General features: G+C 39.4%; 2 protein-coding genes across 2 annotated transcripts; one reads left to right on the top strand and one right to left on the bottom strand.

Moving 5' to 3' along the window:
• Nucleotides 1-644: 644 nt before the first annotated feature.
• On the top strand, nucleotides 645-5,964 carry LOC307060800 (C-type lectin domain family 4 member E-like; the record flags this gene model as incomplete). Its single annotated transcript, XM_079715563.1, has 6 exons — nucleotides 645-681; nucleotides 1,487-1,579; nucleotides 2,178-2,267; nucleotides 4,127-4,278; nucleotides 4,896-5,011; nucleotides 5,814-5,964. The coding sequence occupies 6 exons, from the start codon at nucleotides 645-647 to the stop codon at nucleotides 5,962-5,964; spliced, it is 639 nt and encodes a 212-aa protein (XP_079571689.1).
• A 4,587-nt stretch (nucleotides 5,965-10,551) lies between these two features.
• On the bottom strand, nucleotides 10,552-15,707 carry LOC307060500 (C-type lectin domain family 4 member D-like; the record flags this gene model as incomplete). The annotated part of the gene is given in 6 exon segments (XM_079714995.1): nucleotides 10,552-10,726; nucleotides 11,026-11,141; nucleotides 12,197-12,348; nucleotides 13,616-13,663; nucleotides 13,666-13,707; nucleotides 15,680-15,707. Coding segments are annotated over 6 exon segments (561 nt in total).
• Nucleotides 15,708-17,252: the final 1,545 nt, after the last annotated feature.

Here is a 17,252-nt window from a genome sequence, read left to right as displayed (position 1 = left end):
TAAGCTCCACAGGTGTCAAGGAAAAATTTAGGGATGAGTTAAGCCTGGAAGAAAGCAGAAAAATTTTATCGAGCAAAATAAAACAATATATGTATATTTTGTGTGTGTGGTGCGCGGGCCTCTCACTGTTGTGGCCTCTCCCGTTGCGAAGCACAGGCTCCGGACGCGCAGGCTCAGCGGCCATGGCTCACGGGCCCAGCCACTCCGCGGCATGTGGGATCTTCCCGGACCGGGGCACGAACCCGTGTCCCCCGCATCAGCAGGGGGACTCTCAACCACTGCGCCACCAGGGAAGCCCTAAAACAATATTTTTTAAGCCCCTCATATCTCCCTAAGGTCAGTCTGTTTTGTTGGTACTTAAAATGTTATCATTTCCCCATTCTGTTGTTTCCTGGAGTGAGGAGACTGATTTGCTGCCCAATAAACTCCCTGTCCTCCTTATGCAATAAAGGAAATCCTGACTTAAACACACAGCCACAGAGCAAGTTAATTTTCTTAAGTCTTAGGGTTGAGCTTCCTAAAATACAGTTAAAGTATTCATCCTTAAAGATTCTTTTTCTTTGAATCTTATCAACAAAACACTCTTATACTTAGAAACTGAGGAGAGAGACAGAGAGGAGGAGGGAGAGACAGAAAGAGAAAGAATGGATTCATCCAAATCATCTGCATCACAAAGCACAGGTAAAATTTGCAACTATCCCATTTCTTTCATAGATCTTTTTGTGGAAGACATGTTAAATATGTTGGGGATAGGACAATAGAAAATATCCAGTAGAGTAAAAGAGGAGAGACAGAGAATGAAAGAGAGGAAAATAAAAGAGGAGGGTTAGAAGACTAGATGTTACACTGGATTGCTGGAGATTGGGTTTAGGGAGAGCTATGCTTTCCATAGTTCATTGTGTCCCATTGGGCAAGTCACTTCACATCTCTGCAACTCACTCTCCTTGTAGGTAAAATGTGTGATGGGAGGGAGGAGGAGAGGAACTGCTAGATCATCAATGTTTTATCTGACTCACTTACAAAGGACTTGGTCAAGGAGACACTGAAAAGAGGAGTGCAGGAGAGAGACAGGAAAATCAGGGAAGAGGGAGAAAGAGAGAGAGAAAGACAGGGAAAGAAAGGGAGAAATCTGGGAGAGTTTGAAAGGAAAAATTGCACATCTATCCAAGTCTATGAGTCAGAGTCTTAAAGTTCGTAATGAATTACTCCAGTGGTTGTATAAGTGTGGTCCCCAGGCCAGCAGCGTCCTCAGCTCCTGGGAACTTGCTGGTTCCATACCAGCTCTACTGAATTTTTAACTCTGGAGGTGAGGTCCCACAATCTGTGTTTTAACAAGCCCTCTAAATGATTCTGATGCATGTTGAAGTTTGAGAATTACTCAATATAGACAATGCAAGTAGAAGGAGAGAAGCAGGGTAATAGGAATTTCTTGTATCTCTTTTGTAGATTTTAAGGGAAGATTGACCCTGTCTATGTCTTTCTCCAGAAAGAGGATGCTTCTCTTCCCAAGTGTTCTTATGGACCGTTGCTGGGCTCTGCATCCTGCTACTGAGTGCCTGTTTTATCACCAGATGTGTTGGTGAGTTCTGAAGGTCAAATTCAAGCTCCGTGGTGAATATTAGGAGTGAATTCTTCCTTGTTGCCTGTGAGTTCTCTTCTCCCACAAAGGGTATTTCTATTCCAATTTCCCCCCTATTTATCTCAAGCCAGAAACCCCAACCAGTATAAAACTGTTACCCAATTTCAGTGACCTGTGACACATTTTTCACGGTACGCATCTTTTATCTCCTTAGTGGCCCTGAGTCCCCCACCCACACCCCCGTACCCTTGTTATTAGTGTAACCCTGCTCTGAGATCCTAGCCAGAGGCGCAACAAATCACTTCTTGGAAGGAAGGTTTGAGAGGTTAGACTTGGCGTAAGAGAGAGCGCAAACACATTTGTTTTCTTTGGGTCTTTGGGCCTGAAAAAAGTACGTTTACTTTCATAAATCAGGAAAACCATGAAATGTGAAATCTCTCTTCTTTCTTTGAGTAAGTAAAGCTCGGTTCCTCTCCATGCTGAAGGAAAAGTAGATAGTAAGGAAATATCATAATTATTGGTACTTTTATAACTACAGAGATGATATAATGTATTTTTATCAAGAGTAATAACATTAACTGTGCCCCTTTCCTTACAGTGACATATCACACCTTTCAGCTCTGTGATGAGAAAAAGTTCCAGCCACCTGAGGATTCCACAGAGTTCTCCTGCTATAATGATGGATTAGGTATAATAGTCCTCAAATTTGAACAGCTAAATTTACACATCAACATTCTCTGGCTTCTAGATTGATTTGGGGATAAACAAAGTAGTCCTGTTAGGTCCTGTTTTTTAAAAGCAAAATGCAAAATCTTGCCTGTACTGTCAGAGAATAATGAGGAGTTGGGTAAGAGGACAGGAATAGGGCTTCCCTGGTGGTGCAGTGGTTGAGAGTCCGCCTGCCCATGCAGGGGACGCGGGTTCGTGCCCCAGTCCGGGAAGATCCCACATGCCACGGAGCAGCTGGGCCCGTGAACCATGGCCGCTGAGCCTGCGCGTCCGGAGTCCGTGCTCCGCAACGGGAGAGGCCACAACAATGAGAGGCCCGCGTACCACAAAAAAAAAAAAAAAGAGGACAGGAATAAAACTCTGGAAGTGCAATTAGCATTGGGGCAGGACACTTTGCAGACATTATAGCAAACTTTTAGAATAAATTTGAGGTATATGTCTGAAGAGTCAATCTAGAAGTGGAAGGTGTTATTCCCAGAAGTGCACTTTTTGTTTTCATTCATCACCTGCTTCCACAATGAGGTGGAGAAAAAAATGCATGGAGTAGGAAATTTGGAAAAATACCTTAGAAGTATGCTCCCTATACTCTTCCATATATTCCTCATCCAAGTCTTAGCAAAATGCTACATGACAGTAGAAAATGACTTCCTTCTCTGGGCTATAATTTCCTCACCATTAAATTGAGACAGACTATACTATTTATTTATTTTTAATTTTTTAAATAGATCTTTATTGGAGTATAATTACTTCACAATACTGTGTTAGTTTCTGTTGTACACCAAAGTGAATCAGTCAATGCATACATATGTCTCCATATCCCCTCCCTCTTGAGAATCCCTCCCACCCTCCATATCCCACCCCTATAGGTCATTGCAAAGCACCTAGCTGATCTCCCTGTTCTATGATGTTGCTTCCCCCTAGCTAACTAGTTTATATTCAGTAGTGTGTATATGTCGATGCTACTCTCACTTCGCCCGGCTCCCCCCTCCCACCCCGTGTCCTCAAGGCCATTCTCCATGTCTACATCTTTATTCCTGCCCTGCAACTATGTTCATCAGTACCTTTTTTTTCCTTTTTTTTTAGATTCCATATATATGCATTAGAATACAGTATTTGTTTTTCTCTTTCTGACTTACTTCACTCTGTATGACAGACTCTAGGTCCATCCACCTCACTACAAATAACTCAATTTCGTTTCTTTTTATGGCTGCATAATATTCCATTGTATATATGTGCCACATCTTCTTTATCCATTCATCTGTCAATGGACATTTAGGTTGCTTCCATGTCCTGGCTATTGTAAATAGAGCTTCAATGAACATTGTGGTACGTCTCTTTTTGATTTATGGCTTTCTCAGGGTATCTGCCCAGTAGTGGGATTGCTGGGGCATATGGTAGTTCTATTTTTAGTTTTTTAAGGAACCTCCATACTGTTTTCCATAGTGATTGTATCAATTTACATTCTCACCAACAGTGCAGGAGGGTTCCCATAAACTTCAAAGACGTAAATTCTATAAGTCTAAGAAGTGTAGCCCATCTGGACAACCAGTGTGGAGATTCTGTGGAGGGTAAATTGTTTGGGCAACATGAGAGGTGGTTGCTTAGAGGTCACTCAGATAAAATGCATAATTTTTCTCTGAACTTGGAAGTCTATGAACAGATAATAGGGTTCCATGTCAGTAGCATAACAGGGGTTCCAAGGCTTTGGACGATAAATGAGGAACTTTATGGGCCCAGAGGAAGGTTTCTGTTATCTTACCCAGTTCTGTAACTTACCCAGTTCTGTGAGGACCCTCACAGAAACTTCTCTCCTTCTAGGTTCAGTCAAGAATTGCTGTCCATTGAACTGGGTACATTTTCAATCCAGCTGCTATTTCTTTTCTACTAACACCATGACCTGGACAGCAAGCTTAAAAAACTGCTCGAGCATGGGAGCTCATCTGGTGGTTATCAACACACAAGAGGAGCAGGTAGTTGGGGTACAGCTTCCTCCAGTGCCAATGAAACACTCTTCACAGGACACATCCCTGTTTCCATACATGTGGACTGTATTTGGCCCACAGTTACTATTTGTTAAGTGAATTTACTGAAATACATGCTGTTCTTCCCATTTCTGTAAGTCAATACCAACTTTATTTTCATTACTAGAAGAAACTAGAAAAAAAAGGAACTTCCACGTTCAGTTCCTTAATTAGTAAGGCAGGAAAAAAGAGGGTTGGGACTTCATTTTAGAATGACCAGTATGTTTATAAACATGTGAAAGAGGGCAAGCAAAATGTCCATGATCTTTAAGCTATGATTTGTAATGTTTTGGGCTACCAATAACAGTAGATAAACTTTGACTGTGTTATTGAGAACCTCCTTCTCTGTTGAAGGTTCTTTTTCATTGGTTTAATTTTATGTTATGTATGTTTTACCACAATAAACAAACCAGGAGGTAATCCTCTATGATCTTACCATTTCAGGCCCATTTTTCTGTCATCTCTAGTCTAGATCCGACTTTATTTCTTTTAATAACAATTATGTTCAACATTTGTTCAGAATTGGAATAATTGATCTCCTCATATTTTGTGTGTATCTTCCATAGGAATTCCTTCACAGTATGAAACCTAAAAAGAAAGAGTTTTATATTGGACTGACGGACCAGGTGACTGAGGGCCAGTGGCAATGGGTAGATGGTACACCTTTCACAAAGTCTCTGAGGTAATTTCCTTCTTGTAGTAGAATTATAACACTAGCCCAAAGTGTAAAGTTAGACCACCATTGAGGAGAGTCTTCAGAACTTCCTTCTGGTCCAGGAGGTATATTCAAGTCCATTCTTGGTGATATTAGATGCAAGAAGGGAAAGAGCTGATGTGGAAGACAGAAAAGAGAAGCACAAGGATCTACTGCTCCCATCTCCTAGAACTAGCTCAAGAATAAAGGGGAAATAACAGATGAAATGAGAAGAGGCTTAGAATTGTGCACTAATTCATTGGAAATGCATGCAAGACAAAGAGTGGAATTCGTAGTCTTATGCCCACAAACTGCAGTCAATGAGACAAAAACAGTGATTTGAGAAAGACAGATTCTTATGGAGTAAAAGTAGGATGCTCTGATCCTTTAAAACATTGTTTCACTATAGCACTGTAACATGACTGAAGTATGTGCCTCAGTTAATACAAACTCTGTAGAATAAAGGGAACAAACAAGATATGAGATATGAGTATGAAGGAAACAAATCCATCAGGATATCAAACCTTCCCATAACATCTCATTCTGGATCTAAAGCCATGAGACATCATAGCAGAACAGAAAGTCAGAAAGATCCAGTTTAACTTCACTGTTCACAAACTCTGTGACTTAGAGAAATGGTTTAGCTTTTCTGAGATTCCTTTTCTTTATCAATAAGAGATTATAATCCCTGCCTCACAAAATTGTTGTGAAGTTAAATAACATAAATGTAATTTGCCTAGTTTACAGGTTACTTTACCTCTTGTAAATCTCCCATGTCTCTCTCTTTCAGCTTCTGGGATATAGGAGAGCCCAACAACATAGTTACAGTGGAGGACTGCGCCACCATAAGAGACTCTTCAAATCCAAGGCAAAACTGGAATGATATGCCCTGTTTCTTCAATATGTTCCGGATTTGTGAAATGCCAGAAAGAAATAGTTGAACAGAGAAAAGTCTCCAAGACAGAAGGCACAACTTAAACATATAAATGAGAAGGAACAAGTGATAATCACAGCCACACAACTCCAACATAAGAAAAGTGTGCATTGCACTTTATAAAGACTTCATAAGTGTTTGTTGCTTTGATGTAAATAAAAATACATAGTTTTGAATGTTGTAATTCATGATATTGACAGAAGTGCATTTTTCTCTACATCAGTCTCGGGATTTCTCAGAATTTACCAAGCTTCTTTAGCAATGTTGTGGTGGGGGGGGAAAGGAGTATTCCTTTCTCCTTTTGGTACATTTGCTTCAGTTATGAGTATTTGTAAGAAAATACAGGGACACAGAACAAGCTCCAAATCCAGCAAAGAAGAGGATTTTGGAAAGTGCCTTGAACAATTCGAAATCAGGCTCTGTGTCATGTCTACTTTTTAGTTCCTGAAAAGTCTGTCTTCTCTTCTCAATTTCATCCTGTTTTTCACTCCCTACCTAAGCATATCTCCTCCCTATGTTCTCCTATATAATAAGTAGGAAACTTCTTCAAGTCATGAAACGTATTCCTGCAAAAAAGACTGGTGTGGACTTTCCGGCCAAAGGCATTTACTGCACCTTCTTAGAAAGATCATGCTAACCTTCAGCTCCAAAGAGACTGTCATCCAGTCTACTCATCCCAGGAACTCCATTTCCTCTCTATTCTCTTCCATTGACTAACTGGATCGCACCCAAATTTGTATCTATTGCTTAGCCAGAACCAGAGTCCAATAGTCAAATTATTCTAAGAGAACAGTCAACTTGACACTTTCTTGTCTCAAGCCTATCCACTTATTCCATAATATTCTATCAATACTGACAAGATTATTCAAGAATATATAAATAACATGGCAGCTTTTGTAACTATGTTTCTTGCACACAGCACCATAAAGAGATCCTTGAAATCATTGGAATGCGTAATCATTGAATGGGAAAATTCAACTGAACAAGTGAATATATTAGCTTTCTTTACAAACATTTATTTCTCTTAGGCATACATAACAATCTGTAGTTTTGAAATCAATATGCCTTTAAAACAAAAGTTATTCAACCTGAAAGTAATCCAATAAAAATATCTTCAACTTTCTAATTTCTTTTTTTCATCTCATAAGTATCAATGAGGAACCATTGAAAAACGTGTGGAAATTTTTTGTTCATTGTTGTTGTACTTCAGGTGGCTATAATTATCTTACATTTTATATCGATATTGAAAGACATATAAAAATATTAATGTATATTATTTCACCATTTATAATTTAAGTTATACAACTAACTCTGTCTTCAAAGCTTGGCAAGAAAAGAAACAATTGTTAAGGGTTTATTTGCTAAAGTAAAGATCATTAGAACCTAAATTATTTATCAGGAAAATTCTTCTTTGAGAAGGAAATCATCCAACTGAAACTGTTTTTAAATATCGTATTTTATAGGACTACATAAATACTTAGGCACCAGAAAACCCAAAAAGTTGCAAAAAATAAAGAGTATTTAATCATTCATATTCCCAAGACCATATTCCCCAAATAAACCACTGTTACAACTTAAACACTATTACCATTGGGGTCCCCAATTTTTTTAAAAATAAAAATCACTGTACTACATCTTATAAAAATGATACATATTTATTATTAGAAATTCCTACAGAGCACAACTGTATAAAGATGAAAGTGAAAAAAAATTCAAACCCCAAGTTGATATAGTTAGAAATCATACAACAGATGAGTCTTTTAAAACATTAAGTTTAATTTTACTTGAATTTAATGAATAAAAAAATTGAGGTGAAATTTAAGAATTCTTGAACTTCAAGAATTTTATAGGTCTTATAGATTACCACAAAAAAAATTTTCCTGAAGGGTCCCTAAAAGAAAAGTGATAAGGAATCAAGTAAAATGTTCTTCTTGCTCTCCTATTTCTTCCTCTTCCCACCCCCTTTTTCCTTTCTCAACAATATAGCCCTAAAATCATTCATTGGATGGCGCATAGCTAGGTAGCTTTTGCATGTGCATGTGTGAATGCATGGGGGGAAATAGAAACATATATAGATATACATATAAGAAACCAATAATCATAGTTACTTTGAAGAGGCATTTAGGGGTTCAGGGTGGATGAGAGATTCACCTTATACTTTTATTAATGTTTTTTACTGTTTGCCTTTTTAATGCACACATACATTACATTTTCAAAGATAAAAGGTGTTTAGATTTTTTAAGTGTTTCAAAGCTCTAAGACTCTTGCAATGTCCTAAAGAAATAGGCAATTATTTTTATAAAATTACTATCAGCTGTCTTAAAGAAATTGTGAAGACTAGGAGAGGTGCCATGAGACTTGAGAATAGACTGAAAGGGACCAAGTGTGGAAACAGGGAGAACAATCAGAAGGCCATTGCAATAATCCAGGTAAGAGAGATGGTAACTTGGTCTGTGATGGTAGCCATGGAGGGAATGAAAAATGAACATCAGCGGGAGAAATAGATTAGAGGTATAGATGTAGACACAGATGTATAAAATCACAAACAGGTCATATTTTATCGACAACTGAATCTTTAAATACAGTGAAAAATGGATAATATTAACTATACAAGCCTATTATCATTTACATAAATTTATTTCAACATGTTTTGTAGATTTGTGCTATGTAATTTATGGCTAACACAGTTAAAGTCACTTGTTGCTATTTCAGTTAAAAGTATCAGCTTTAAACAGAGACACACACAAACATGCACACAATCAATCAAACACTAATATTCCAAACTTACAAGATCACTAATTTACAGAATAAATACTATTTGTTTGTTTGTTTGTTTGTTTTTTGCGGTACGCGGGCCTCTCACCGCTGTGGGCTCTCCCATTGCGGAGCACAGGCTCCGGACGCGCAGGCTCAGCGGCCATGGCTCACGGGTCCAGCCGCTCCGCGGCATGTGGGATCTTCCCGGACCGGGGCACGAACCCCTGTCCCCTGCATCGGCAGGCAGACTCTCAATCACTGCGCCACTAGGGAAGCCCTCCCCTAAAATTTTTTTTTCCCCTAAATTTTAAAAAAGAATTTAGAGGTAGGGATGAAGTCAGGACTTCAGGTGAATCATGAGATCTTGTTCTGTCCAGTGGCCCTGGATAGGCGGTCGGAGACGAATGGAATGATAAAAAGTGGTTAGGGGCTTCCCTGGTGGCGCAGGGGTTGAGAGTCCGCCTGCCGATGCAGGGGACAGGGGTTCGTGCCCCGGTCCGGGAAGATCCCACATGCCGCGGAGCGGCTGGGCCCGTGAGCCATGGCCGCTGAGCCTGCGCGTCCGGAGCCTGTGCTCCGCAATGGGAGAGCCCATAGCGGTGAGAGGCCCGCGTACCGCAAAAAAAAAAAAAAAAAAAAAAAAAACAGTGGTAAGGAAGTTAGGTTAAAAAGCTGTCGCTTGAAATTTTTTCGCTTGGATGTAGGAAACATCAGCAAAATGAATATATGTACGAAGACAGCCTTATTTCGTTGATGTTGGATATGACTGCTTCACAATTAAAACTACACACATCGCAAACGCATAACTTTAGGTTGTTAAAGCCATGATTTCTTTGCTAGTTTGAACTGCAGCTGTATAGCTCTAAAGAAGCATGCTAACAATTTACATAAATGGATTGAAAATATAATTTTTTTCTGATTCAAATTAAAAATACAGAAACACTAATACAATGTTGCAAGAATAATTAAAAACTATTACCTTTCAGCCAAGAGGCCACAGCACCTCCAGTAACTCTCCCGTAATACCAAAGGGAACACATTTCACTTGCTATGAAAGGTAGATATGGGCCATAGTCCTGTTTCTGTCATACACTAGACATGTGAAGGTGAGCTCTTTGGCTTCCCAAGTGTTTTGTGCCCACAGCTATAGAATTAAAGGAGTTTGGTAAAGGTGGCCTGTAAGGGACTTTTCCACTCAAAAAGAAATTAAGTCAGCTTGAGACTCCCCACTATGGGAAGACTTTTAAAGTGGAGAAAGAAGTAAATTTTTGAAAAGGTAAATAGACTTTTTTTTCTACCTGGGCAATACCATAATTCTAACTATTCTATTCTGTTATTCAGAAAATATTTTGCTCGTGGAATTTCAATCTAATGGCATACTATTAAGAAGTCTGAAAATGAAGCATCAGACAATAAAAATGTTGCTTAAAAACTTTAAAGAGTTTGTGATATTTGGGTTAAAAACAATGATACACCACTACCAGTAGGAATATCCCACCTTTGAACTTTAAGAGCTAAGAATTGGAGCAGAGGAAACAATGACTTATAGATTTCACCATTCAAGCTACTCTTAGATACGTTAATCAATACACACTAACTGAAAAGTAAATACCTTGAAATACTATCAAGAAAGCAAAGTTAATGAAAATTGATTCTCACAGAAAAATACGATTTTTTTCCACCAAAACACTACACAAAAGCACATTATCTTGAATGAATTAAACAAGAATAACTAAGGCCATAATGACTGAAAATGTGCTATGACTGAGAATGTTTTCTCTGTTCCCACAATGCATGTACATTCTTCCCTAGTCTAATTGGTTCTTCTTTTCTGTCCTCATAACAGGGACCCCTTCCTAGGCTTCTTGTTGAATGCTGCTCCATGTATCTTACAAATCCTACTTGTCTTAAAGTCACAAGGAAAATCATTCCAGGCCCAGTTGTCTTTGTCATTAAGAAAGACAACACATTTTTCTTTCTGGTAGTTGTTGGGTTCACCCTCGTGCCAGAATCTGAAATGTGTGTGTGTGTGTGTGTGTGTGTGTGTGTGTGTGTGTGTGTGTGTCTATACATGTTGGGTATGGTAGAGGCCAGAGGACAAGGCAGAGAAAATGCTCCAAGTGAAACATTTAGAGCTGCACTGTCCAACACAAGCATAGTAGTCGCCTAGTATAGAGGTTATTCAACACACAATGCTCTATTCTGAGTAAGCTTTCTTACATTGGTATACTCCACCCCAAAATGAATTCTGCTTGCTGTCTTCTTCTCACCTTTGCCTATAAAGCTCTTTTGCCCCAGTCAGTATACTCACACCATCTGTGGGTTAAATGGTGTCTTGTCCACCCAATGCCACTGGCCTTCAAGGTTCTCATCTGTAAGTCCCAGGAAATATGAAAATCGTCTATCCAAAAATTGAGTGATAACATTCTGCATAAAAATGTGAATTTTTATAAGTATATTTGCCTTTATCAGGTGATAGCTGTTATGTTAGGAACAGAGGAAAGAAGTCAAAGAAATTACTAGTTAAGCACAAAAGCATTGGCATCAAATCTGTTTCCACATCCCGCCTCTGGCGTTTATTCCATAATGTTAACAAGTGCTTTAATTTCACCAAATCCCAGTTTTCTCAACTCCAAAAGGGATGACTCCACTATTTCATAGAGTCACTGTGAAGATTAAGTGAGATCAACTTGCAAATCACTTAGCACAGTGCTTAATAGGATTGGATTTCTAGGAACTTTTATTTTTAAAATTGCCTTTATCAATTGTTTGTGTATTTCATTAAACTCCACTTTATTCAGGAGCTGGTGAACCTACAGTTGCAAAGCCATGGAAACAGAATCCTCCAGGAAACCCTGCTAACCAAGAATAGAATCTGAGTCATGGTATCGTACATATATGGAAATATATTACTTGAGGAAATAAATTTCAGTTCAAATTGAATTTACCTTGAGATTTTTTTTTATTTAGAATGACAACCATACTTCTTAATTATTTTTCCTGTGCTCTATTCTGAGAAGCTATATCAATCCTGATTAACCATTCATTTATTTACTTACTCATGAAATATTTATCAGGACCTATCTAAGTGTGCCTAGCACTGCACAGGCCATTGGAGATGCAAAGATGCTTAAGGCATGGCTCCAGCTCTCTACAAAGTAGGACTCATTGGAACACTGAAGTAAGTGTCATGGTCACACGATGCACAAAGTACCACGGAAGTATCTCCAAACGAGAATAGGAAAGATGGAGCAGAGAAGGTGGTCAGGGTAGTTTTCTGTAGAAAATAACACATGAATCAAATCTGGGAAGACCAGAAGAAGTTGGCCATGTAAAGAAAAATGAGAGAGGAAGAAAAGTCTTTCCAGGCAGTTGGAAGAGATGAAGCAAAGGCACAGAGGTATAGCAGATCATAGAAATTCCTCTTTCTCTGCAAAGAGATTCAAACCAGCAGAGAAACTGATGTAAGCCTCTCAACATACCTGCTCAGCTTCTGTGCTGATGGTGGCCAGATGAGCCCCCATCCCCATACAGTGGCTTTCACTCTGAGCCCACGTCTTGTTGTCATTAAAAGGAAAATAGCAGTTGGACTGGAAGGCTCTCCAGCCCACAAGACAGCAATTCCAGGTGACCCCTCATGTGAAAATTGAAAGGAAAATTAGTTATACCATGTATGTCATCTGTAACAGATTGCATAACTATTTCACCACCTAATATCCAACTAACATTTATGAGAATAATACCAGGATTACCAAAGTCATTCTGTCCCTCCCTTTTTAAAAATCCTGAAAATTATTTATTGCCATACTCGAATGTTTGCAGTGGTATCTCATTGTGAGTTGAATTTGCATTTCCCTGAAAACTAATGAAGTTAAACATATTTTTATATGTTTATTAGACATTTCATTTTTTCTTTTTTATAATGCCTCTTTAAGACTTTGCCCATTTTTTCTGTTGTATTGTCAGTATTTTCCTATTGATTGGAAAGAATTGTTCTTATATTCTGTACACTAATCCTTTATTAATTATATGCATTACAAATATCATCCTGTGGCTTTGTTTTCACTCTTAGTGGTATTTTTGTTGTACAGTAATTCTTACTTTAATGTAGTATACTTTGTTGATACTCTGTTTAATGGCTAGCACATTTGGTGACTTGTTTAAGAAATCATTCCCTGTCTCAGGGTCATGAATATGTAGTCTCCATGTATTTTCTAAAAAGTGTTTTTAATTTGCTTTTTACATTTTGGCCGATAATCCAACTTACATTGGTTTTGTACGATATAAGGCAGGAGAACAATTTCGTTCTTAAAATATGGATAATCAATGGTCTCTACCACATTAATTGAACAAAACTGTCCTTTCCCTACAACTCTGCACTATCCCCTTCTGTTTTATATAAAAAGTTCATGGAAGATCTGTAACATAGCTCTCTATTCTTTTCCTCTGGTCTATTTGTTTACACTTGTATCTATACTATATTACTTTAACTATAATAACTTTATACAATGTCTTGATATCAGAAAGAACAAGTCTTCCAGCTGTTCTTCTTTTCAAAGTCAGACTACAGTCCATCTGAAAGTTGTTTTTTGTTGGTTACTCTTTACTAGTAAGATGCAGTCCTTTGAAATCCTGGTCCAAAATGGGGAATGATTTACTACAGTCACCAAACTTCACACGTATAGATATGGTCTAAATTCCATCTTTCATTCCCTGACACAAGGCAGCATCATCAAAGAATATAAGGTCAAGTATGTAGCTCTGAATATTAAATCCAAGCCCCTGAAGGCATTCTGGATTGGTATGTTGGGGAAAATCATGATAACAAAAAGTTTAGAGTAACTTTATAAATGGTGTTTGGGTAAATAATTCAAGGAGTTCCACTTTTGCTAATAACTTACCCACACAGCTTTCAATAAAACAGGCACTTAGAAGTGACATGAAAAAATAGCAGTGGCCCAAGGTATCAGCTGGGAATGCTGGCCTCCTTCTACTAAAATAAAAAGAAAGATAAATAGGTTATCTTCTTCTCAGCCACAAGAACTAGGGAAGCTAATTCCACCCAGGAGAAAACTAAGGATGAGATCATCCAAAATATTTTAGATCTGGAAGAGAGCTTAAAGATTTCCCCTGAATAAATCAATTTTAGAGCTCACTGATAAATAAATAAATAAATAAATAAATAAATAAAATGTAAACAATTTTTTTTTTGTTTTTTCGGATTAGGAAAAGGCTTTTTATAAGCAAGACTCAAAACCCAAAAATCATTACAAATGGATAACATGAGTACATAAAAATCAAAGCTTCTATACAACAAAAGTAATGTTAAAACACAAGGAACGCATGGAAGAAAAATCTTGTTACAATGTTAATATCCAGACTATAGAAAGAATTTCAAAAATCAATTTGAAAACTGAGCAAAAATTTGAGCAGGAAATTTGCTGAAATTATCAAAAATCCATTAAACAAACTAACAAAAAGCATGCTCGGAGAAATGTAGACCAAAATATTATGGCATTGGGCTTCCCTGGTGGTGCAGTGGTTGAGAGTCCACCTGCTGATGCAGGGGACACGGGTTCGTGCCCTGGTCCGGGAGGATCCCACATGTCGCGGAGCGGCTAGGCCCGTGAGCCATGGCCGCTGAGCCTGCGCGTCCGGAGCCTGTGCTCCGCAACGGGAGAGGCCGCAACAGTGAGAGGCCCACATACCGCAAAAAAAAAAAAAAAAGTAAATTGAAAATATGTAGTGTAGCAAGGCTTAGGGGAAATAAATATTCAGTGAGGAAATAAATGCTACTGCCAAACTGTAAAGTGGAAAGCCTTTTAGACAGATCAACTTAGGAACATTTATAAAATTTTAAATGCATTACATTTGCCACAATTTCAATTCTAGAGATCAAGCCTGTAGAAATAACAGGATATTCTTGCAGCAATTATGGAAATAGAAAAAAAAAAACCACCTAGAACCTAATACTTGCATGTGTATCATCAGTAGCAGAGACTCTAAATCATGATGAATTCATATGATGAAATTCTACATATCAATTAAAATAATCATGTAAACATGTATGTATTGACAGAAAAAATCTCCAAAACATATTGTTACATAATTTTCAGACTTCCGTGGTGGCGCAGTGGTTAAGAATCCACCTGCCAATGCAGGGGACACGGGTTCGAGCCCTGGTCCAGGAAGATCCCATATGCCACGGAACAACTAAGCCCGTGCGCTACAACTACTGACCCCACATGCCACAACTACTGAAGCCTGAGTGCCTAGAGCCCGTGCTCTGCAACAGAAGCCACTGCAATGAGAAGCCGGTGGCCACAACGAAGAGTAGCCGGTGCTCACCACAACTAGAGAAAGCCCACACGCAGCAACGAAGACTCAACACAGCCATAAATAAATAAATAAATAAATATTTTTTTTAAGTTAAAAAAATGTGATTTTCAGGACCATTGTACGTCGTGATCCCATTGAAGTTTGGGTGGGGTGATAAACATTAATTTTAAAATTATATATTTCTGCATTCATTCTGTATATTTCTCAAAAGCATTTTTTTAATATTCTTGTAATACAAGTCCATTTGTGTCACTTGAGTAGAACATAAAACGAGATAAAGTCACAGCCTCAGGTACACTGTTTCCCCAGTGTTTTTTCTGTATCTTTCTTCTCTCTCTTCCCTTAAAAGAATCTTCCCAAATTACCCTCTTCGTTTTCATCTTACTTTTTATATACTTGGTGTCCTCTCTTGCCCCAGTTTACATTTAGTAAAGAAGTTTCTACTACCCGAAATCTTTGAACTGATGTCCTTCCTCTTCACCAAAATCATGTTCACTTTCTTCATCCTCCTCCTCCCCATCACCATCTTCAATCTGCACAACTACAACTATCATCAATTCATATTTTAAAATCTTAGTCATAATTAAATATGCTTCTTCAAAACTAAAAGGAGAAAAAATACTCACATTTATTTTGTGGTTCTTCTTGCCCCATTGTGTGTTAGATCTCTTATGCTTCAGAGGTTGGGAGAAGCAACAGCCTCAGCAGCCTCTTATATTTTTTCTCCAGGGTATATTTCTGCAGATAAAGAAATAAATTCAGGGCCGGAGGGCAAGACGGTGGAAGAGTAAGATGCGGAGATCATCTTCCTCCCCACAAATACATCAGAAATACATCTACACGTGGAACAACTCCTACAGATCACTTCTGAATGCTGGCAGAAGACCTCAGACCTCCCAAAAGGCAAGAAACTCCCCCACGTACCTGGGTAGGGCAAAAGAAAAAAGAATAGAGACAAAAGAATAGGGACGGGACCTGCACCAGTGGGAGGGAGCCGTGAAGGAGGAAAGGTTTCCACACACTAGAAGCCCCTTCGCGGGCGGAGACTGCGGGTGGCGGAGGGGGGAAGCTTCGAAGCCGCGGAGGAGAGCCCAGCAACAGGGGTGCGGAGGGCAAAGCGGAGAGATTCCCGCACAGAGGATCGGTGCCGACCGGCACTCACCAGCCTGAGAGCGCGGACCCCAGAGATGGGCATGAGATGCTAAGGCTGCCGCTGCCGCCACCAATAAGCCTGTGTGCGAGCACAGGTCACTCTCCACACCTCCCTTCCGGGGAGCCTGTGCAGCCCGCCACTGCCAGGGTCCCGTGATCCAGGGACACCTTCCCCGGGAGAACGCATGGCGCGCCTCAGGCTGGTGCAACGTCACGCTGGCCTCTGCCGCCGCAGGCTCGCCCCGCACTCCGTACCCCTCCCTACCCCCCCGGCCTGAGTGAGCCAGAGCTAAGGACCACACAGTTGTTGATGCTGTGGACCCCAACAGCCTGAACAGAAAACACATCATGCTCTCACCCTGACCCTGACCCAGTGCAACTACACACCCCAGCACTTGGCACCTTGCATCACTAGACCTGGGGTTACAGCATGCTTCAGCATGCCCCCACCCACAGGTGAAAGTCTTCCCTTACCAAAATTGGTCCATAAGTCTGGAAGAAGTGACTGCTTCCTCAGATACTCAGACAACTATGCTAGGCTACAAGGATAACAAGAACCAGGGAAACATGTAAAGGAACACAGTAAGCCTCCAGTAACTTGCCCCAGAGAAATGGAGTTCCAGGAATTACCTGACAGAGAATTTAAAATAATTGTTCTAAAGAGGCTCAGGGACTTCCCTGGTGGTCCAGTGGTTAAAACTCCATGCTTCCACTGCAGGGGGCATGGGTTCGATCCCTGGTCAGGGAACTACAATTCCACATGTCATATGGTGCAAGCAATAAAAGAAAAGAAAAGAAAATGGCTCAGAGAGCTATAAGAGAACGCAGATAAACAGTTTGATGATATCAGAAAAACAACAAGAAAAACATCAGAAGTTCAACAAAGAGCTAGAACATAAAAAAGAACCAAACAGAAATTTTGGAGATGAAGACTACAATGACTGAACTGAAGAATTCAATGGAGAGCTTCAACTTCAGACTTAACCAAGCAGAATAAAGAATAGTGATGAAGACAACAGATCAATTGAAAGTATCCAATCAGAGGAG

This window comes from Hyperoodon ampullatus (assembly GCF_949752795.1).
Source record: "Hyperoodon ampullatus genome assembly, chromosome: 11".
NCBI lineage: Eukaryota > Metazoa > Chordata > Mammalia > Artiodactyla > Ziphiidae > Hyperoodon > Hyperoodon ampullatus.
Note: the sequence above shows the minus strand (reverse complement) of the source record. Positions and strands in the feature narration are given on the sequence as shown.